The following is a 22,927-nucleotide window of genomic DNA, read 5'->3' on the forward strand; positions in this document are numbered from 1 at the left end:
TCTCCTTCAAGACACATATAGCTAATAAAATGCAGACAGCTTGGAATCAGCTCTCCCTCCTTCAGAAAGGAAAGTCAAGCCCTTCCTCCCTCTGGACAGATTTAGATCAAACATTGAAGCACTGGTGCTATCCCAGCTGGATGGGGCAATGCCCTCCCTTGAAGGCTTCCCATCGTCCTGCCTTGTGCCCCTGAGACGTGTCCTACACGCGGCTGCATTCCTCATCAAGGGTCTACACAGATACGACCACAACACTCTGGCCCTCATCGACCTTCACTCGCTCCCACTGCACGCACAAATCTCCTTCAAGTCTTGCTGCATCATTCATAGGGCAGTAGCCCTCAAGTCACCCGGCTAATATGCAGTGAAACTCAGCATCTCCGGCAGACATGGCACCACCAGAAGCCAGGAAATGTGCAGTCTTGAAATCCTTGTAGCAAAAAGGAAAGGAACAGAAAACAAGCCTTCTCGGTCTACACCCCACGACAATAGAACCTCCTCCCTGTCAGCAGACTTGCTCCCACACTACAATAATTCAGAAGAACTCCAGACCCACCTCTTCAAGGAGTCTCTCCAACTCAACACCTAGAACATCATGTCGCCCCTCGAGCTACCCGACTTGCTAGACGTTGCCCGGCCGTTTCCTCCCTGCAACCCAGTATAGCTGTACCCCTCCTCTATGCCCCTCTGTATCCTAACCCCCTGCATATCTGTTCTGTTAACTCTGAAAAGCACTCAGTTATGCATCTGTACTGTTAAATACCTCTGAAGCGCTCCATTGCTTCTCGAAGCTTAGTCTGCGCTCAATAAATATAATAACAATGTCCATGTTGGTAATAATTGCTTTGCCTTTACTTGGGCTCTTTCTCGCATCAATCTTCGTATCAGTCATTATTTCACTATCTTTACTTGTGCTCTCTCACGTAGTACACGGATGACAGCATTCGCCCAGAAGCACCTCACTTTCCTTGGGCTTACCGGCTCTGTACGGCGTCTTCAGCGTTCCTAGTTTTCACCGGTGTCTGGATTTCCTGGCCATAGAGAGGCATTGTACTTTCTGCGGTGTTCGCTTCCTGCTTTGCCTTCCTCCGTGTTCTGCATCACCGGCTGCCCAAAACAGAAAAGCAGTGAACTTCTCCTGACACGTCTCCTTTGCACACCATGCCCATTGGCCTCTGCAATGCGCTCCGCAGGCTGCTCGCCTACGCATTCTCCAGTGTCAGCATCTATCGGGTGCCTTTCCAGTCTCTGGCTATCTCATTCTCTCCAGTTCGGTTCACCAGTGTCCTTTTTAAATGTCTCGGTCTTTCTCTGCAGTTTCCAATAACTAGAATGCAGCGTTGGCTTACAGTGTCTAGTCATCCTCATTACTCCATCCCTCTTCCTCGACTCAGTACCAAATAAGGTTGGGGGAGGTAAATGAGGTTCTGGGCTAGAAAAGCCTAGAAGTCTGTATCTGTATTACAATAAGCCATGTTTCAACAACACATGGTTGGCACTAAAGATTAGACTGAAGAGTTGTCTTGACTCAGTCTTTTCCCGTCTTCCTGGAGCTCACCCTCTCCACATGGGTCCTCCTACAGATCACCACCCCCAGGGTCAGAGTCAGCTAGTTTCTGCTTTTCCCTGGCTACCCAGGAGAGGTTTCTCTCCAGGAAATCAGTGACAAGGTTTTCAGATTTGTCACACTTCTCATTTCCTTCATCTCAACCAGTCTAATACCGAGATACTCGTTTGTCCGCCAACTTCTCCTCCTCTTTCGTCCCCTTCTTCACCTTGGTTTCCTCCATCACAGCTATCTTTCTCTTCCACAGCCCATAACCTGTGTTCTATTTGACTCTTTTCTCCTTTTTTCTTCTCACATTTCTTCTATAGCTCGTAACTGTCGCTTTCTCCTCTTTAACCTTGTTCGGCCCAACCTTTTCTGTCATTCCATGGCTCTAAACTTCTCATCACTGCGCTAATTTTCTCTAGACTTGATTACTGCTTAGCCCTTCCTCCCCTTCGTTCCATTTACAATTCCTCTCTTAGTCTTCTTTTTTCTATCCCCGCCCTGTACATCCAACCCCACAACGCTCCCATCTGTTACCATTTGAAACAGGGTTTCCTTTCCATTTCCGGTCGATTGTTTTTAAGTGTCTTATGGCCTAGTTACATCCTAGCTCTCATTGTTGGTCTGCTTCTATTCCCCTGCATGTTCTCTCCACTCTCAAAACACAGTCTTGTTGTTCCTAATCCCCCTTGTGGATCTTCACGCTTCTCAAACTATGGTCTCAGTACTGCCCCTGCATGCCTTCAAAGCCAATTGCTCTGCTACTGCATCTAGCATCTCTCCCCATGGCCTCATTACTGCCTCCTCCCCACATATTTATTACATCAGTACTGCATTTATGCCTTGTGCCTGGACTTCACAAATGCCACCTTCCTCCCAACATCATGGCCTTAGTACTCTCCCAGCACTCTAATCCATGACCTGAGCATTGCCTACTGCTCTCTCAATCAAAGATCATACAAGTGTACCCTGTCAGGTCACCCAAGGGTCTGCTTACACTACCGTCAACATAACCTATAAACGATATCTGCTCCATAAATGCATGCCCTTGTTCCTATCCTGACCTTTCGTACTATGGTCTCAGTATTACCCACTATCCTACCTCCCACTGCCTCATGAGTTCCTTGTGACAACTACTTTCCTTTTCTCCTCTCCCCCCTGCTGCCTCGCTCACCTTGTGAGCTTAACACTGGGCCCCTCCCTCTTATTCAAGGTCTTAGCAATGACATCTGCACACTCATCCCATGACCATTATGCCCTCAAGGCATGCCCTCAGGACTCGCTCCAGACCTAGATTCGATAAAGGGAAAGCAGTACTAACCTGACCGAGACTCCTGGAACCCCCGGGGGCATGCTGCCTTCCAGGAGCAGAGAGCATCCACCATGCCAAGCGTCCTGATGGCAGCTCAGGGTCTTAACCCACCCTGGTGGCAGAACCTCTCCTGCCTCCAGCTTGGGGTGTACAAACAATGGCTGCATCTCCTGTACGCTCAGGTTACACCAGGCTCCCACGTCTACCTCCTGACGGGACAAAGAAGACTGTTAGGGCACCCCAAGAGCAGTGCAAAGGGGTATAGCTGCCTGGGCACAGGCTGCAGTTATAGAGGACAGGCATTTAGATAAGGGAGGCTGGCAGAGGGACCCAGGGGACACTTATGGGGGTGCAGTAGAGGATCAGAGGCGGGCAATAAAACAGAGTATTCAGTAGCAGCACAGGGGGTGTTCAATCCTCAAGGGCACAGGCGCAAAGGCAACCTACCTTCCCGTAGGAAAATCTTCTCTGCCCAAAGCCCAGGCAGAATGAGGTGGTGATGGGCAGAGAACAGAAGCTGTGGGTAGGGAGGTGCTCCTCCAGCAGGGACCAAAATCTGAAGAGAAACCAATGAGATGCCATTTATTAGCATAAGGTGAATGCAGGTCAAAGAATCCCTTCCACTACCAGTTCACTTCATTCTCTCAGACAACTCTATTCAGCTCCCTCCACCCCTGCCCATCCACTCCATCAGGCTTCCTGTAGCTTCTCTTCAGCTCGCTTTCTATAGCCTGATGACTTGGGCTGTCTTTCCTTGACCAGGAATTTTCAGCACACTCTCTGCCGCACTTTTAGCTCATTGCCTTACCCTTGGTACGCATGGTGGATTGCCAGCTGTCTCCCTGACATGCTCACATTCAGCTCACGTTTGACAGGCCCTCCCTAATCTGTAGAGCTGAGGAGAGGTAGATAGTCAGACTGGAAACTATACCACAGGCTCCAGCTATCATTACTGCAGTAGTAAACTGGACACCTAGCTTCCTGGTTCTCCATTGGTAACTGTGGCTGAACAGTAAGACCTACTTCGGTATAAAATAAACAATGGAAAATTAATACTGCCCAGCCAGATGTTTTTACTTAAAAAGATTAGATTACTAATTACTTCATAAACACCCACAAAAGTAATACATAAAGCAAAATGATAAATCTCGAGCCATCTAGTAAGGACTGAAGTCCCATAACTTCAAGCAGCCTCTCCATTCTGCTCTGAAATACTGCAGCTGTGTTCTCAGGAAACTAGACCACCCATTTAGACTCATAGGCCCCGTTTCATGGAATTATTTGCGGGTAAACCGGGGATTTGCATGCCATTCTGCCCGCACATCCCCATTCGTCAAACAAGGTTTTGCGGGCAGAATGGCATGCAAATCCCCGGTTTACCCGCAAATAATTCCATGAATCAGGGCCTTAGTTTTAGAATCTCACAAGGGCAGCCAATATGTTTGACATAGTTCTTAACAAGGAAAGAAATTCGAGCTACGTTCCAATTTTAGATTGAGAGGATTCCGATTAAAAACATATCCATCACAGCAGCGAAAACGGATTTTGCCTGCTCACATGTCTGCATTCTGGCATGGTCTTAACAATGGATTAGTGAAATGATGTCCATAGAAAGTGTGCAGATGGATTTCTAGAATCTGGCCTGGTGGACAGATTTTAGGAGGCCATCATAGTTTTAGTGAAGAGGGACTCAAAGGTTAGCCAAAACCCAATCAAGGTTACAATGGAGAGCAGTTGAGGCTTATTCTCAATAGAGTGGGGTCAGCGGCCCTCAATGAGTCCACACAGTATAAAACAGTTATATATTCTAGGTCTTCTGGACACACTGAAAACAGAATCCAAAAGGTAGTTCACACAATACGCTATGATACAAATATATACATTCACCATAGGTCCATAAACACATCTAATAATGTATTCAGCAATAGAGGCAAGTAAACAGATGTGATAAATGATAGAACCATGTCACAAGTTAATAACCCAACTTAAGCAGTCCAAACCCTAAGAAGAATGGGGCCTTTAAGGTCACAGGAGCCACAGTGTTTCTATCCTGAAGGGAGTCTCGGTAGGCAAGTTGTGATGTACTTGTGTTGGTGGTAGTTCAAAGAAGATTTTCAACAATTTTACTAAAGCTAAGTAAATGGGTACTTATATTCCGGGTTACTCTACATCCAGATTCGACGACCAAAAGATGAGTCGAATGGAATGCCGTAGACAAAGCGATTTATTACCAATGTTATCCTATGGAGGACACAGGGGGAAAGATGCACTGCATTTACTTAGCCCCCCATACTCTGATTTTCCCACATTACTGTGGCTCTTCTAGGGGTTCAAGCTTCCTCATTTGGTTCTGGCGAGTGGTGCCCAGGAGTTGCGGGTTGGATTATTATTTCTGAAAGCGTTGCAAGATGCAATCTCGGTCGATGAAGAAATGCAAGAAACACTGATGAAGACCTCTTCAGGACACTTCATAGGTTGGAGAAAAGCAAGTTCTAGCAACATTCCCCGTATCCAGGTAGCGACAGTCCTTCCACTCGCTGTCACAGAAGCTGCTCCCGGACAGGATCCCTTGATGCTGCGATGCTGAAATTTGGGGAGAAGGTGGCTTGTGGCACAGGCTTTACCCGAAACGGCCACGCTTAAGGCAAGGTAGCCCACGAGAGAGCTGGTCAGTCGAACGGGCAACCAGGGACACTGCCTAAGTGTCTGAAGGGTAGAATCCTGGAGAAGGTGTCGAAAATAGTTGGTCCCACTAATCCATGGGCTGAACACCACTCAGGGTCTTTGGGGATCAGGTAGTCAAACAGGGATTCACCTGCCCGGACACAGGAAGGGATTCCAGGCCACTTCAGGAGTCTTCTTTGGATCTTCAGGGAAAGTTGCAAAAAGAGAAATCATTCCTAAAGCAAGCATGATAATGATCAGCACCATTCTTCGCACATTGTTCAATTGCGTGGATTAGAAAAGATTAGATAATTGTAGGGCCAAACCACACCTGGAATAGAGCAAAACAAAGCAGCTCCTGACATCCGTTTCACCCTCAGCCTGAACGGTACTTCACAAAGCCAATGCTAAAAGACTGTCACAGGTGAATGTATAAAATACAATGGGCCTCATTAAGAGTTCAGTGATGGAGTAAAAAAGGTGGCATTAGCAGAATTACTGCAACGTTTTGGGCAGAAACTGAATTAATGCCATTTTTGCTGCACTTGCAGTTCCCACTCCAGTTAAGGGTGTTAGCGTGCCAAGGATGTAGACAAAATCTAAGGGCAAGTCACAAAGCATTGAAACAGGATGTTCAGAAGAACACCAGTCCAGGCACAAAGGCTTCATGGCTAAAGGCGGGCAATGGAATTTGGAAAGGTGAGGCTCAAAAGAGCAGGCCAGAGCTTGTGAGGAGCAGCCTTCCGAGTATATCTGAATTTCCCACACAACAGGGTGGTAGATCCAAGGGCTCACCTTCTAGTCTAACAAGAATCTGCATCTGCTCAAGGCAGGCACAAGGTTCAGATCCTCCTGTGTGGAAGAGGGGCCCCTCTAGAGGCCACATGATTCTCTCAAGAGCAGCAGGGAGGCAACGCAACAGCTGTCAAGGCTTCAAGGATAGACAGGACCCCTGCAAAGGCCTGCTGCTGGAATCAGTGTGCTCTAACCAAAAAATGAAGGCAATGGCTGCTGCAGCAGCGGATGCAGAACCAGTCAGAAATGGCACACGCTGCTCGGAAGAGCCATTCTCATTTACCAAAAATATGAACCTATTTCATGGAACAAGTACCAGAGAACCTTCTATGAGCACAGTGCTTAAGGGCGGTTTCCTTAATCCACTGACCCAATGTTCTAAGAGAATTAAACATCCAGTAGTGGGGGATTGGTCAGTCTTCACATGCTTTGGGTGAGATTGTCCTCATACAGGTCCCATTATTGAAAGCCGAAGAACAGGTGGACGGGTTAACTTCACGCCAGTGATTCCAAATGATTATCAATCAGCAAACGAAACCCATAATGATGTTCATTTATTGTTTACGAAATACCATCATTATATAAAATGAGAACATGGGAGACCACCTTGCATTCATTGGACAATATCATTGATACCAGGACGAAGGCATACAGCGAACCAATTTTGCATTTGGTAGTATTATTGGCTATAGCGTGAGACAGCAGCAGAAAAATATTTTTTTAGGTCAAGTCACTGCAGACATGTAGATCCTGAGCCCAGACGGTGCAACACAGGACATCTCTGGATGACATTGCTTTGCCTGGAAATGTCTTCTACTCTTGTGTGTTCTTGGCTTCACAGAACTGGCCATCAATGCAGATGTGAAGTAAAATGCACGCCGATTCCATGGGACCTGGAATCAGAAGAGATTTGTGGATGGTGCACGGTCATGCTGAGCCAGATCAGGCCGGAATCAATGGCACACAGAGAGCTACTATACTGGAGCCAAGCACTGCACATCTGAGGTGTGCATGCTCAAAGCATCATGCATGCAAGTAAACCACAGACAATTACTGAATCCATGCATAATTCAGACACAGAAACAGTCAAGCTAATTTCCGAAGACATTCTGCGGTCACTAAAATGAGGTAATCACAAGGGATTTCAGAGAATAATGGTTAACGGCGGCACCGGATAGTAGACAAAGCTGGGTTCAGAGAGGATTTGGATAGTCTGGCTCTCAGCAGCAGTAGCGATTCTAACAAAATCACAGGGCAGAACACAGAGGTGGTGTAGCGGGAGATGCAAACCCACAAGTATAGGCAAATGGGAGCACCTTGCTGTTAAGGTGATCTTGGAAGTTACCCTCACACTGAGAAACGCACATAAGGGTGGCCAAACAGTACACTTTAAAATAAGTCAAATAATTGGGAATGTTGATACCCCTATGGGGTACATGGCTACTGGGGGTCCAATAGATGGGGATGATGGCGACCGGTTATGTTTAAAGTACAGTACCACATGCCTCTTTAATTCTTGGGTGGCACTGTGGTTGCAGACTACAATGAACACCTTATTCAGCAGGGGACTTGCGGGGTGGCAAGGATGATGACAATCTGGTGGGCAAACATGCGCCCAGGGCTTGCAGTTAGCAAGTAACGATGGATGCCCTCATATTGATGGTTCTTTTTCAAAGTTTCTTCAGGGAGTGGGGGGTGATACTGGAGCCAGACCACTAGAGAACACATTAGGGGAGTGGCATCAGCAAGTCCACCATAAATGGCACCATAAAGAGCATCTAAGCTTTCAAGGCACAGGAAAGCAGGCAGGCAAGGCAAGGTCTCAAGGTGCTCAGTGGATGAAGCGATATTTATTGCTGGATTGCTCCCTCCAACGCAGACTGTCCTGAGGTGGTCTGCAAGGACGGCACAGGTAAGTAGTTGAGGAGCGGGTTCTCAGTAAGGTTAAACGCCTCGGGATGATGCTGGAAGCATCTCTTGGGGCAGATGCCCAAGTGCAATATATTAAAAAAAAAACTGTGCATACCATCTTAGACTAATAAAAGCCATCAGACCCTTCATATCAGAGGAAAACTGTGCAACCATAGCAAGAGCGACTATTATGTCACGCCTTGACTAAGGCAGCGCTCTAGTCCTGGGTACCTCCAAGCAGTGTCTACAAGCTTACCAAGTTGTCCAAAACAATGCGGTTAGAATTGTTAAGCTCAAGACCAGATCAGAGCACATCAGCAATTACAGAAGGGAGCTTCACTGGCTGAAGATCAAGGACAGGGTACATTTTAAGACCCTAACCATCGTGCACAGATGTATCCACGGTAAAGCCCCTGCTTACCTTAAAACCAGGATTAATCCATATGTTCCTAGTAGAACACTTAGATCATCCAACCTTGGTAAAATCACAGTGGCACCATAAAAAATCAAAAGCGGCCTAGGCAGATCCTTCCCGACTATCGCAGCCTCTCTCTGGAACAACCTTCCAGACCACATAAGATTGGAAACTAACTACATCTGCTTCTGCAAACAGGTGAAAACCCACATTTTCAAATAAAATACCTTCGTCAATGCCTAGTTCAGAGTAAACTTACATGGTCGTCCCGTCCTCAGCTCTAGCCGCTGTCTGTCTGTCCACTGTGTCCTTGTATCTGCGCCCCGAGGCTTGCGAGCTACCGGCGCAATATAAATACTAAATAAATAAATAAATCAACAGTGTCCATGACCAAACATGCATCCCGGGCAAGGCCGTGTTCTTGTTCCTTCTCCACAAGCAGAGGATGTTTGAAGGGCCTACGGGCATTCTTTTGCCAAGAGGGTTATCTCGGATTGGGAAAAGGTTACACTACCAGAAGGGGTACCACTATGTTCCTGCAGTGTAATGACAAGAGGCGGAGTCTGACACATGTCATCATTGCTTCCTTGATCATCAGGTGAATTATCCGGGAATCAACGGAGGCCTTGTTTCCTAAAATCCCTGGTTTTATTGGGATTGGAGACCTTTCATGCCTAAATCTGCATACGCCTCTGTGTCCACCTCTTATCGAGATTTATTGGCCCATGCGAAATAATTGCCTTCAATGATATTACCAATACATATTAACTAGGGCGTGGGCTCAAGCTCGGCCCATTCAGAAGAAAGCCTTGTTTTATATGTAAACAGGAGCATAATGTTAATACTAGTTTGCAGCCATTATCTCTATAATTAAATCAGAAGTTGCTACACCCAGGATGATTTATACACATGTCAAATTCACCTTTTTGACGGGGTAGTCATGCTCTTGTCACACGTTTTAATTGTCAGGTTGCTCGGCTTCAATCTCAAGAGCTAAGCAGCGGCTACAAGGCTTTGCTACAGCAAACATGGAGGCCAGCACTTGGCACTCCAAGAGATGAACTAGCCTACAAAACAAGGGCAGAACTTAAGCTATGAGTAGTTTCAGACTGACAGACAGATTTGCTCACTCTAACAGTGAGATGGCTTCAGAATTCTAGACTACGGCATGTAGCCTTAAATCAGGTCCCCTTTACTCATTCAATTCAGCTTTCTCTTCTGACCCACTCTCTACAGCTTGCTTGCCCAACCCCCACTCTATTCGGAGCTATGGTTTTGACCCACTTTACTCACTCTTCCCGACTGACCCTTTCTCTTTAGTTGAAACAACCATGCTTGCTCTCAATGGTTTTAGATTGTTATTGCTTTCCACCCACTTCAATGCCCACCCGCTGCCATTCACTTGCTTTACCCACTTTCCTGAGGTTGCTCTATTTGGCCTTCTCTAATATATCGGCTGATTCCTTGCTAAGGCGAACTCACGTTGTGTGGGTTTTTAATCTTTACCTTCATTTGACGTTTGATTCCCTTTTATCTGCCTACTGGTCTCAGTTAGCACTGGTGGCTCACTGGGCACCTACTTTCACATTTTGTACACTTTTTGATTAATTGTTTGGTAATTTTTCTTTTTTTACTTCCGCTCTTACTGAATTTGATCTGGTTTTTCGTGTCCTTGTAGCTGTTGTTTACAGTACCAAGCTTGCCTGGTCTTGGAGGGACGACCAGCGTCTCGCACCGTGGAGCGTCCTCGATCTATTTTTACTATCTGACACCCACTGAGACCATACCAAAGAGCAGAGAGTATTTCCTTGCTCTCCACAGTGTTAAGCCCGTCTGCGCAAAGTGAGCTCTGGTCGCCCTCCTATAGTTCCTGTGGAATACTTGCATTAGACCTTGCGTGACCAGGCCCCCTGGAACACCATTCCCCCACCCCTGGCTGGGCTGCAGAAAATGACCCTCCTAAAATAACTTCTCTTATCAACACTATATGCCTGTCTGTTAAATCGCAAGCGACCCATACATTTCAGAGGTTCTCTTTCATCCAAAACCACAACCGAGATCTGGTGGGCGTCACGTCTTCCATGTTGATCGGGAGGCCAATCACCTTTGTAGTTCCTGCTTTTGCCCTGCGTGCGCGACGCAAAGGTGGAATCTATGATGGGAAGACTTTTGATCACTCATCTTTTGGACTCCCCTTCTTTATCGTTTATCGTCCATTTAGCATATAGGCGTTTGGAAAAGCTTTTATCTCCACCAAGTCTGAATTAGTCTGAACTTATTATAGCCTTTGTGTTCTTGGAGATCTTAATCTGTGGGCAGATTCTGCCAAGAACTCTATAGTTACTTCATTTGTATACTGTATGGAAAGTCTGTCAGTATGTCATTGTTTACTGGACTTGCCCATGGTTAAAGGGCACACTATTTAATTTTGACCGTTGCCTGGCCAAGTGTTGAACTGGTCTGACCACTACTTAATCCCCTTCGAGCTTATGCTTCCATTTCCACCAGCTCGCCATAGTTGTCCTACATTTCTTCAAAGAAATTGGAGGCTGGTTGAGCCTGCCATACCAGCTAACTAAATTTCTTCGAACTACCGTTCTTCTGCAGATGGTCCATTGACTTCACCCATGCCAATTACTTGGCTTATCACAGCCTGTTCCGCAGCCACTGAGCCTCTGGCACCTTTGAAATGGGTGAAAAAACGTACTCGCCCTTCAGCTCCCTGGTTCACATCCGAGCAACGCCCCATTCGTTTAACAGTTCGTAAGGCCAATTGTAAATGGCAGGTCTATTATGAAACCCTATGGAAAGGCCCGTTTTAAAAACAACTTGCGTTATATCAAGGCCTTAAAGGCTGCAAGCATTCTTACTATTCCGCTGCTATGCAATTTGCTGAAAATATTCCTAAACAACTATTTCAAACTGAAGGCGGTATCCACTCCGAGAGTAGTGTCTGCAGTACCTGGATCACAGAGTTTGTGACAACCGGTCTTCCTTATTTATAAAACAAAATTGAGGCCATCAGAATCATAATTAGAAGCCTAGCTTGTGTTACTTGTAATTTTCCGCCCTTCGACTTGCCCTCCAATAGTAAATCTGATTTGCCAGCTCTTACATCTTTTTAGCTCGCAAACTGCTCAGAGATAGTTGCCATTGTAATGTGTATAAAATCTGCTTTGCATTTCGATATCCCTTTACGTTATTTTAAAATCAATGGCTAGGAACATTGATGAAATTCTAACAGAAGCTACACATTTGTCTCTGGCTTTCGGCCAAATTCATGCCAACCCCCGTTGAAAAAACCCTCGTTGGACGCATCTGTTTTTTCAAACGTCCAGCCTATCCCTCAACTCCCCTTTTTTATTAAAGTGATGGAGGCTGTAGTCACTCCCTAGCGCAGATCCTTTCTAGTAGATCAACACATCGTGGACTCTTTTCAACTTGGCTTTCGTCCCCTTATTGTTATTGAATCAGATTTGGTTTCCGTTCTAGATGATTTGACTTTAATAAGGCATTAAGGCTGCATAGCAGGTCTTCTTTGTTACACCAGTTGGCCACCTTTGATATTATAGATCATGGGATCCTTCTGACTAGGCGGTGTGATGTCGGTGTCATGGGCTCAGCTTAAGAATGGTTCCAAGCCTGTCTTTCCGTCTGCAATCAGTTTATCTTTCTTCTTTCAGGTAATTTCCATTGGGTGTTACTTGCGGCATCAGCACTTTCCCCTTTGCTTATGCGGACGATATGCAGATGATATGTAACTTTTGGTTCGATTCGACCTGGAGCACAAAGGTACATACAGCTGAATGTCCCAGATCTTGCCTTGTGGTGGTCAGTGATTAGATGGGCACTAACTGGCTAAAGTTGAACTGTGAAAAAACAGGAGGTATTGATAGTTCACCCTATATATTCTTCTGCCGTGTGGACCTCCGCCGATTGTTGGCCGTCAACAGTAGGCCTTTTACATACTCTGGCAAAAAAGTATGTGTTAAACTCTCATCTTCTCTCTTGAAGACCAGGTTAGCTCTATTTGCAGGTCGGACTTCCTCAAATTTAAACAGCTGAGAAAATTGCTACCCTCCATTCCTGTGTGCTTTCATGCTCCGATTATTGCAGCCATTTGGAATGGCAGTCTCGACTACTGCAACGCTGTATTCCTTTCTCAGTCTGCCCATCTGTTACATAGTTTGCAGGTGTTGCAAAATGCAGCAGTTTGTTTAGCAAAGGGTATTCCTCATGGCCACCCGGTTTATTCAGCTCTGCGTTATCTGCATTGGCTTCCTGTGCCTGCTCGGATACATTTTAAGTCTTAATGTATTATCCACTGTGCTTTATATAGGAAAGGCTTTCAATCAATGCAGTAAAGTCACGCGATACTGTCCAGGAAGACGACTTCACTCCGCCGATTCTGTACTTCTGGTGGTTCCCCATTACCAGCGAGAACGCTGTGGTGAATGGGCTTTTTCAATAGCCAGCCCTAGGCTTTGGAATTTTCTGCCTATGTTTCTTTGTTGTATTCAGGATTTTAATGTATTCAAGAACTGTTTGAAAACGTACCTATTCAAGTAAACTCAGCCTATCTATCTGCATCGTCCCGTGCCATGACGCCACTGGTGGAAGCCACGCTCTACAAATCATCGATAGATAGATAATAATACGTTTTTCATATAGCGCCTTATGTAGGACATATTTACATAAATTACTATTATAGACAGGTGGACAGATAGGACAGATAATGACCTGTTCTCTTCAGCTAACTCTGTCTGGACCACTTTCCTACACTTGCTCGCTCTGATAGCCTTGCTCACCTCGGCTCACTTGTCCTGGCTCACTTCAGCCTGCTCTCCATGGCGTCAGTTCCCTTTGGCTCGCTCACTCTAGCTTGCTCTGTTGAATCCCCTTGCCTTCTCACCCCATCTCAGTAGCAGACTCACTTACGGCCCGCTCATCCCCAATCCACACCCTGTCTTGGCACCAGTGCTCACTTGTTCTCATTCTCCAGGAAGTTCTCCTTCCCCAGGCACTCGTACACCCAGCCGGGAGCGAATATGGCAGCCGACATTCCATACTTCCGGATCAGCTGTAGGGCCTACGGAGATAAAAGTAGTAGAGGTCAATGTACAAGAATGAGGATATGGTCAGTTGGGGTGAGGGCTGTAGGCGATCCAAAGAAAATAGATTACACTATAAATGCCATTCTGCAAAGGACGGGAACCCTCAAGTAGGCTTTCTCCAACATCAGGCGTCAGTGCTGACCAAGAAGTTTCCAACTCGTAATGCATACAAAAGTGTGAATTTTACACGTGAATTCATGCATTAAATATGATGCTCTCAGTTGATCCTCATGAACCAATACAGCATTTCTCTTTATCTATGGGCTGATGCCACAACCAGAGGCTTTCAATTATTTATTTTATTTGTTAAACGGAATACAACAGAGTTGCATGCACAGAGCATGGCCACAGTTCATAGAGTATCGGAAGGAAGACGGATAAGAAAGAGCAGAGGTCATAGTTGCAATGGAAGGGAATATAGGTCAGTTGACCGAAGGTCCGTGCCTGGCGTATCTCCATGTATTGTGGGTGGGGAGGGTGTAAAGTGTTTTCTTGGTGAACAGGGCAAAGAGGGGGGAGACGAATGGTGATGTATTAAGGGTTCCATAGTCTCAGGCATTTTTGGGGAAAGCCTGCTTGAAGGTTCTTCCTTTCTTGCAGTGTGCAATTTCGAGTCTCATGGGGTCCAGGTCACATGTGATGCAAGAGCCCCTATAGATGGCGAGTATGTTTGAGAGGTAGGTTGGTATCTTAAAACAAGTGCATGAAGTGCTGAGGATTGGGACAGCAAGACGTTCCCAGTAGAGGGTGATCAGACAATGGTAATGTGGTCACATTTATGCATCACTTGAAGTGGCGCGGGGATGCAGGGAGGACCGATTTCAGAGAGAGTTCAAGTCAGGCAGCCCTACAAAGAGGGTGTTGCCATCATAATGTGTGAAGTTTCAAGGACCAAGAAGGTTGTCTGGAGGAACAATGCTGATTAGCTGAGCTAGTTCACCCCAGTCCATGCGTTTTTTCGGTAATATGTATCCAGGCGGCTTAATCTCAACCCAATGCAAGTCCTTGTGCTTCTACATAGATCCCTGCCTTCAAGACTCGTGCCATTTACCTTGGCCTAGATGATGACCTATATTTCTCATTGGTTAGGAGCACAAATTCCATGCAGTGTGTGGTGGTGACAAGGCCCTCTCGGAGGGTAGTGCGTGTTGGCAACTGATATGATACATGATGATATGGCATTTATAACGCGCCTATACACAAGTGTTCCAAGCGCAACGAGGCAAGGGAGGGTAAAAAAGGGAGGACAGAACGACCCTACTAGGCCAGGTGTCATTCAGATCGCGCAAGTACATGGGAAGGGGCAGGGCCAGTGCAGTACACGGCAAACATTTTAACAATAAGTAAGTAGCAGCCAGCATGTGGCAAGTGCATGGATAAGTGCAGACATCAGGTGTCAAGGGCTGGGAGGGGGACAGCAGGGATACAGAGACAGTCCCCAAGTGCGGGGATTGCCAGATGGGCAGTGCAGGTGTGAAACGCTGGCGGGGGAGGACCTGGTCCCGAGATCAGAGGGTGTCCAGGTAGCCAGTGCAGGTGCAGTTACAGTTACAACTAGGAGGTCAGCAGAGGAGGGGAGGAGAAAAAGCAGAAGCAAAGAGAAAGGTTTTGAGGAGCTTCCGGAACCGGAGATGGTTCTCCTCCAGTTTAAGGTAGGCAGGGAGGCTATTCCAGAGGGAGGCCCAGCCGAGGAAAGAGATCTCCCACCAACTTGTTGCTTGGAGAAGCGATTGACCCTGAGGGAGTTGGAGGCAGATGAGCGAAGAGATCGAGAAGGAAGATATTTAGGAAGAGAGAGTTGAAGGTATTGAGGTCCCAGGCCCCAGAAGGCCTTGTGGATGATGCAGAGGGTGTTGAACTTAATTTGTATTTATTTGTATTTATTGGAATTTATATAGCACTTTAATCCTCGCAGCCACTGGGAGCCAGTGCAGAGATTTCAGTCTTGGAGAGATCCGATCAATGGGCTGAGGATACTCTGAGGTCTAAATGATTTGCACTGGCATACATAGGTATACTGATGTTTTAGACTCATACTAGTTGTTCACAGGGGCTCCATGGACAGGTTAAAAATCATGGAGGATAGAGCTGACGCAAAATTACAGTGTGTCCCACCATCTGAAATCATCCAGAAGGATTAGCGGGACATGCAGATGGAAGGTCCCTTCCTTTGTGTTAATTTAGACCCTGTGTTCAATATGTAACCCATGGGTGCTCAGTGCTTGTCTTAATCACACATCACGAGAAAACAGTGCGTCAACCCCGTGGGTCATAGCTGTGTTGGTACCGGAAACATTTGTTAGACCCCACTGGTGACATTGAAGGAGATTGTGGGAAGAGATGATGCTGCGCTTGGATCACCTCATGTCAATTATTTTAGATAATTATGGAAGATACGAGATTGGTTAGTGAATGGTTCTTTTTGAATGGATACGTTTGTCCTTTGTTTTTTTTGCAGGTTCGGGGTCTGGCAGTTTTGAGGAAGAGGGGGAAGGCACATTTCATAAACGTAACATTAGTAAAGTGGAGCACAGGTGTAAGGGTTGTGGGCGAAAACCTTGAAGGCGGAAGGAATGATGACATGGCCTTCAAGGAGTAAAATGTTGATCAGTAAATGTCCAGCATGAACTTTAAACGGGTTGGCACAGGGTATGGCAGAGTTGGATCTACATTTTTCTAGCCCTCACCTTGCGAGTTTTAATAAGGAAATAAAGGATAATTTGGCAACAATCTGTTGAATGTTGAGTCGGGGTGGGTTTTAGACAAAGGTGCACAGCTGACAAAGCGTGGCTCCTGTTGGTTGCTTAGGAGATGAACTGTAGGTACAAATCTATCTGCTGTTATTTTTAAAGGAGTTGTTTAAGTAATATCTAAGGGCCGTGGGTTTTCCGCCTGTGCTTCTGTTTGGGGCATTAAGCTCTTTGGTACACCATAGTGCAAAAGATGTATATTTAAATCTCGATATTAGTGTATAAACCCTGATGAAAGCATGATATCCACCTGCCTAATGTTTGCGGTCAGGTGTCTAATGCGATAGGTACTCATGCTTGGGATCAAAGATCCAATTTGATAAAACATCCTGTTTGGGATCAAAGGTCTAATGGGATAGGACCTCATGTTTGAGGTCACCTGTACAGTGCGACAGGGTCTCATGAGATGCCGAAGATGTAGTGCAAGATGATCAAATGCAAGGGGTTAGAGATAATGTCTGATAGTGCTTCATGTGTGTTGCCAACGCTGTGAATTATTGCAGGAAAAAAAGACTTCAGTTGGGAGGTGGGGGGGTTTCTCCACATAGGGAGTATCTCCCTCCTAGGTACCTTATTGGTTTCGTAGCGACCTCCAACGACTTCACCGCGGGCGAAGACATCAACCCCAACATACACATCGGCCAGGCGGTCCCCAGCTTCAGATAGCATGTACTCCAGGTTCTCCTCCTTCCAGTTGTAGTTGGTGAAGATGCCATCGCATGACTGGAAGAAGATGCTGTAGGGGGTAAATAGAGAAGACAGTTCATTAGTCACGTATGAGACAGACTGTCCCCTCTATCTGTTCCTTTTAACCCCTGATCTACTCTCTCCACCCGCTTCGAAAAGCTCTTCCTTTCTACAACCACGGGACTAATAAAATGCAATATAGCAAAACTGAGGCTCCAATACAACCCCCTCTACTCACAATGGGTGACAGACGTAAATATCTGCATGTTGATGGAGCGGTGCAATACACCGCCAGAGGTTGCCCTGGAAAGGCGACAAAGATTTTGCAGAGATGGGAGGATGCAAACTGAATCAAATTTGGAACGCTACTCTGCACCAAGCACATACACAGACTAAAGATGGAGGACGTAGACACGTGCTGTTGAAACAATGATTCGATGTTTATTTATTATTTGTTTTATTATGTTGTATGTATAGTTTCTATCATTCATGTTTTTAAAAGACAATAAAATGTTTGATCAAAAAAGGCGCCCCGCCTAAATGTCCCTTCCCCTCTCCCTCACATACCCCTGGACTGATCGTTTCTTCCCTCCCACCTCCGTCCTGTAAGCGGATTCAATTCAACACTACAGCTAAATTAATGCCTAGTCTGGGATGCTGAGGGAAACCCTTATTGATATATTTTTATGTCCAGTTCATTTACTCTGGATGACTACCCTTATATAACACCCCTCTCTCAGAATCCCCCCGACCCCGCTGAGCCAAGAAGTAGGTTTGTTTTGCAAATTTAAAAGGTTTATTTGAAAATTAAACAATATATCTATATATCACACTTTTATAAATACATTGATAATTGATAGCACACTTGTGAATATGAGCAGTAATCAACAATGGATAATGTTACAGTGGTACACTCTTTTTGATGGCTTAGAAGTGATATAGAGAGGATAAAGTAGCTGAGAATGCTTTTATGGCTTTAAGGACAAGGCAATGTTGAATGAAAATGCAGTATAGAAAATAACGTGATATGACTTCAACAAAAGACAATGTAATCACTTTTCTTTGACAATTCACCCCCCTCTATGCGAGGTAAAGAGATGGGAGGAAAGCACACAGTTCTCAGGAATGCAATCAAATATAATTCAGTTCCCCCCTAGCAAGCTTAGAGGAAAACAGGAAGGAGTCTTAAACACAGGCAATATACTTTGATGTGGTTTGCAAAGAAGTGACAAATATGCGAAAAATGCTTTTAATTCCCTATAGGAGGTTCAGGGTGAGCGAGAGATACTTAAATGAATTCAGGATCACTTTAGCAATGCTCTATGAATGATTGTCAGGTTGCACACGAATTTCAGCAAGGAAAGCAAGGACAAATATTTTTACACGTGGCTGAAATTAAGCAAAATGTCAAATCGTGGCAAATTAAGTCGTGTGCGTCAAGCGCAATTACGGAGGCACTATAAGGAGTAGGAAGTCAGTTCTAGGCTCGTTGGAAAGCTTAGAATCTTAGCTTTAAGATGACACTCGCTCCTAGCCCAAATGGTTCCGTAGATACGGCCTATTTAGTAAAGGTAGTTTTTCGGATTTCAAATTTTAAAGCTTAGAATGACAGATGACAGTTTTGAGTTTTAAAGATGACAGAATGACACGATTCTAGGAGGCAGTTATAATTAGGTTAAAATAGTTTGGATTAGATTATTTTAAACTAAGCGATTGGTTTTGGCACCGTCCTGACTGGGTACTCACACTATAATTTAGACAGGAATGCGGCTTCGTCACCGATCGGGTCAGGATTGGCTGGACTTCTGCTAGCAGTTCTTCACAGCGATCTGGTCTCTGGTTCCGGATACAGCACTGCTTTCTGGATACTGCTACAGGTTCTTGCAAAAGTTCTTGGCAAAGAATTCAAACAGTTCGCCCGGCTGTTGAATAGTTTGGTTGGTTTTGAGGCCTGCTGAAGAGGATTCAGCTTGTGGATTCAGGCCTCTCTGCTAAAAATTCTGGAGTTAATTTCTGGTCCCTGGAGATTGGATTTGAAGTCTGAATCTCTGGATGTGAAGTCTGAAGTCTCCCGGCAAAGCGTCCCGCAAGAAAGTGGAAAGTGAATGTCTCTACCTGGGTTTCAATGTTCCTTTTATGTGTTTTGAAAATGGGTGTTTGCCTGGGCCTAGCTAAACCTGACCCTCTCACTTATCATTGGCCAAGCTTTCCTCTCTTCCCTTGATTGGGGGAAAGAAATGGAGTGTCAGAGTGATGCTGTAGGTTTTATGGTCAGAGGAACCTCCCTTGGTCTAATACGATAGGTCCAGTTAACATTTTCTGTAGCACCAAACCATCCGATCCCTGTCTTTGTACGATGTTGTGTCCACTTATGACAGAATTCTCCCCTTTTCATCCAGATAACGACCTCTAAACCTTTCCAGATTTTACACACATGTGCACCAGGGATATGGGTTTCAGATGATAAAGTGTCAGATTTTTAACATGCATACATTTGGAGTAACAACCTTTTTTTCCGCTACTATCCCCAAGAACATCCCACAGGGACCTAACACCTCTTAAAATGTGCACAGAAAAATCACAAAAATGATGATGTTATTTATATAATTTTGACAAGTCCGCATTGTGAATTATCCATCTTTTTAAAATCATGCTCTGGCCCCAAAGGGGTGTGGTTTTCCAAAGCACATGGTCTAATTTCTGGTTTATCCACTTCCCCCAAGGTCAGCTGGCTCTCACAGGCACTGCCCCTCCCAGTTTCTCCCAAGAGGAAGCCATTTTACGACCCTCCCAATATAACATTTGCCTGAGTCCAGGACAGGGCTTTGTTCAACTTCCTGCAGTCTGCAGGTACCACTCCCCTAATTCAATCAGAGAGGTGTCACCTCCTTTTGGTGGGGGCAGCAGGATGCAGCCAGGCCTGGGAAGAGTTGTTGAGCCAGTACAACTCCTGTCGGAGGTAGTTGTCAGGCAGAATTCAGCTAAATGTCACTTTAGTTCCCAGTTTTCTACATTCAAATCAAACTGACTATTTTTGCACATGCAGCTAGAATGCTGATTCTAAGTTCAAAACTATGACATTTAACAGTTGCAACCTATGTTACACTCAAAAGTAGGTCACTCATTTATTCTAAACATTTCGATTTTAGTGGCTTTAAACCCAAATTCACTTAAGCTGCTGACATCCCCAGCTATTTTTTATATATACATTAAATAATTACTTCCTTCAAGTCATTTCAGAATATAGTTTTACATTGTATCCACCTCTTCGCAAGTATTTCCTTAGCCTGGTTTGGGTTCATTTGTTCAGTTTTACACAAAAGTCTGGTGGTTTTAAAACGCTGGCTTTCTGATAGTGGCGAGCACCAGTATTGCATCCATTTGTGACATTAAGAAAATGAATTCCCCACAGTTCTGGGTTGCTTTTGGCAATCAGCATTGCCATTCCCAATGGTTTCAGGCTACTGTGTGTGTAGCCCAATGGTGGTTTTAGGCAGTGCCCTCCTGTGCTCACAACATAGGCAAAAATGGGTGGCAGCCTATTCTTCATGTTTTCCCTGTGCACTCTCTGGGGAGTTTTGGCCATCATGATGTTTTCAATGCCAGTGATGCACAGTTTTATGGTAGGGCTTGGATTCATGGGTAAAAACATCCCACAAGCTCCTCCCTCTTGCGATGGACATTCTGATCTTTCACTGATGGAACTCGCAAGATCTGGGATGTTCGCCTCATCTTCTTCCAATTCCGTAGATGGCACAGTTCAGCATCTTTTCCTCCCTCCAGTCGATCAATCAGTTCTCCTTGCTGGTCCTGATGGGAGGATTGGGTGGTACCCCAGTCCCCTCGGATCTTCGCTCCCGGTCCCCAGGTCGCCTTCCGTGGTCAGTGTCCGGGTTTTCTTTCTCCTAGGACGACAAAGCAAAGCGGCAATACACATTCCTAGACCTTTTTCCACCACTATTAATGGTGTGGCAAACACATACATTTTATAAATCAGGATACATTTTTCAGGCTTATTTTAAAACAAGATATAACATCAAACATTTTTTTTCCAATCATAATATTTTAGAGACTATATGTGGGATATTTTAGGATGGGAACTGAATTAATCTGGAGCGGTCCCCTCTGGTATTGCAGAGGACTCCTCCAGTTGCTGCAGTGTGTGCCTGGGTTGGCAACACTCTAGCTGATTTATATGTACCCACTTGTCTTCCCCTTCCGCCAGACTACCTTTGGGGATGTGGATCTTATAGGCTACAGGGGAGATTTTGTCTATAAGTTCAAACGGTCCCTTCCATGTAGGCAAACATTTTCGCCGTTTGGCCTGGTTCCTTTGGAAATTGTACAGATAGACCCGGTCCCCCACAGTATTTTCCTTCCTGGTGGTCTTCAGGTCGTAGTGGGTTTTCATGCTATCAGCTGATCTTTCTAGATTCCGCTGAGCATAGGCAAAAGCATGCTGAAGGTGTTTCCTTAAATTCTCCACATATTCATGAGTTGTGGAGGCATTTATCAGTGTCTGTTCTTGGGTCCTGTAGAGCAAATGCTGGGGAAGCACCATCTTGCGTCCGGTCATCAACTCAAATGGTGACATTTTAGTTGCAGATGAAGTGGTAGATCTGATGGCCGTTAGGATCGGATCAGAGGTAATCGGATATCCCAACTTGGCCCAGAATCTGCCACAAACTTTTTTAAGATGCTCACAACGGTTCGGTTGTATCGCTCTACTGCTCCAGAAGAAGCTGGCCTGTAAGCAATGTGTAGCTTCCTTTTAACCCCCAGTATCTCCCACATCTTTGTCATTACCTTGCTGGTGAAATGGCCACCTCTGTCTGACTCAATCCTTTGAGGTAGACCAAAACGGGAAAAGATGTGGTTAATCATCAGGGCAGCTGCTGTTTCTGCCTTGCAGTTTGGGGCCGGGAGACATTTCACCCACTTGGTAAACAAGCATGTGACGGTCAACGGTGTCCGCTCATTTGGTTGAAAAAAAAAGATTGAATGACCATTTGGTCGAAACCAAATGGTCGAAAAAAAAAATGGTTGAATTTTTTTATTATTATTATTTATATATTTTGTTTAAAAAAAATTAAATTAATATATAAAAAGGGAGGTTTGGGGGGAACCCCCCCCTAAAAAAAAAAAACCTAAAAAAAAAAAAAGTAAAAAAAAATAAATAAATCATTCGACCATTTGGATTTCGACCATTTGGTTGACCAAATGACTGGTAGCCACGGTCAAAATGTACTTGTTTCCTCTAGACGAGCGAATTACAGGGCCTACGAAGTCGATTTGCAAATCTGACCATGGCAGTGTCATCCCCCTCTTTTGGAGAGGCGCTCGGTGTGTGAGGGATGATGGCTGAAATTGTGCACACACACCAGACACCCCTTCAAGTATTGGTTGAGGTCCTGCCCCATGTGTGGCCAGTATGCAACCTCTCAAGATTTCCAGTGTTGTGTGAAACCCCCTATGACCGGCGGTGGCCGCATCATGGGCGTGATTTAACATCAGGCTTCGGAATGAGGTAGGGACCACCCACTGATCATGGCCAGCTTGGGATTTCCTTACCAACAAACCGTCTTGGATTCAGAACCTTTTTGGACATTTCATCAACACTCTTGGGTCCTCTTTCCCAATGTAATCGGTATCCGTCAGGGGAAAAGTCTCAGGGTCCTCAATGTGTTGGTAAAACTTACCAATTATTGGGTCCCCCTTCTGAGCTGT

General features: G+C 45.4%; 1 protein-coding gene across 1 annotated transcript in view; it reads right to left on the reverse strand.

The window, feature by feature from the left end:
* ENGASE (endo-beta-N-acetylglucosaminidase) overlaps positions 1 to 22,927 on the reverse strand; it is a 233,987-nt gene that overhangs the window by 80,939 nt on the left and 130,121 nt on the right. The window contains exons 7-10 of the mRNA XM_069655216.1: positions 17,084 to 17,249; positions 13,635 to 13,738; positions 3,312 to 3,420; positions 2,874 to 3,073 (exon numbers count right to left, since the gene is read on the reverse strand). Of these exons, the coding sequence (XP_069511317.1) occupies positions 2,874 to 3,073; positions 3,312 to 3,420; positions 13,635 to 13,738; positions 17,084 to 17,249 (579 nt within the window). The remainder of the gene's footprint in view (positions 1 to 2,873; positions 3,074 to 3,311; positions 3,421 to 13,634; positions 13,739 to 17,083; positions 17,250 to 22,927) is intronic.

The sequence above is a fragment of the Ambystoma mexicanum genome, chromosome 3q (assembly GCF_040938575.1).
Source record: "Ambystoma mexicanum isolate Mex_15411 chromosome 3q, UKY_AmexF1_1, whole genome shotgun sequence".
NCBI lineage: Eukaryota > Metazoa > Chordata > Amphibia > Caudata > Ambystomatidae > Ambystoma > Ambystoma mexicanum.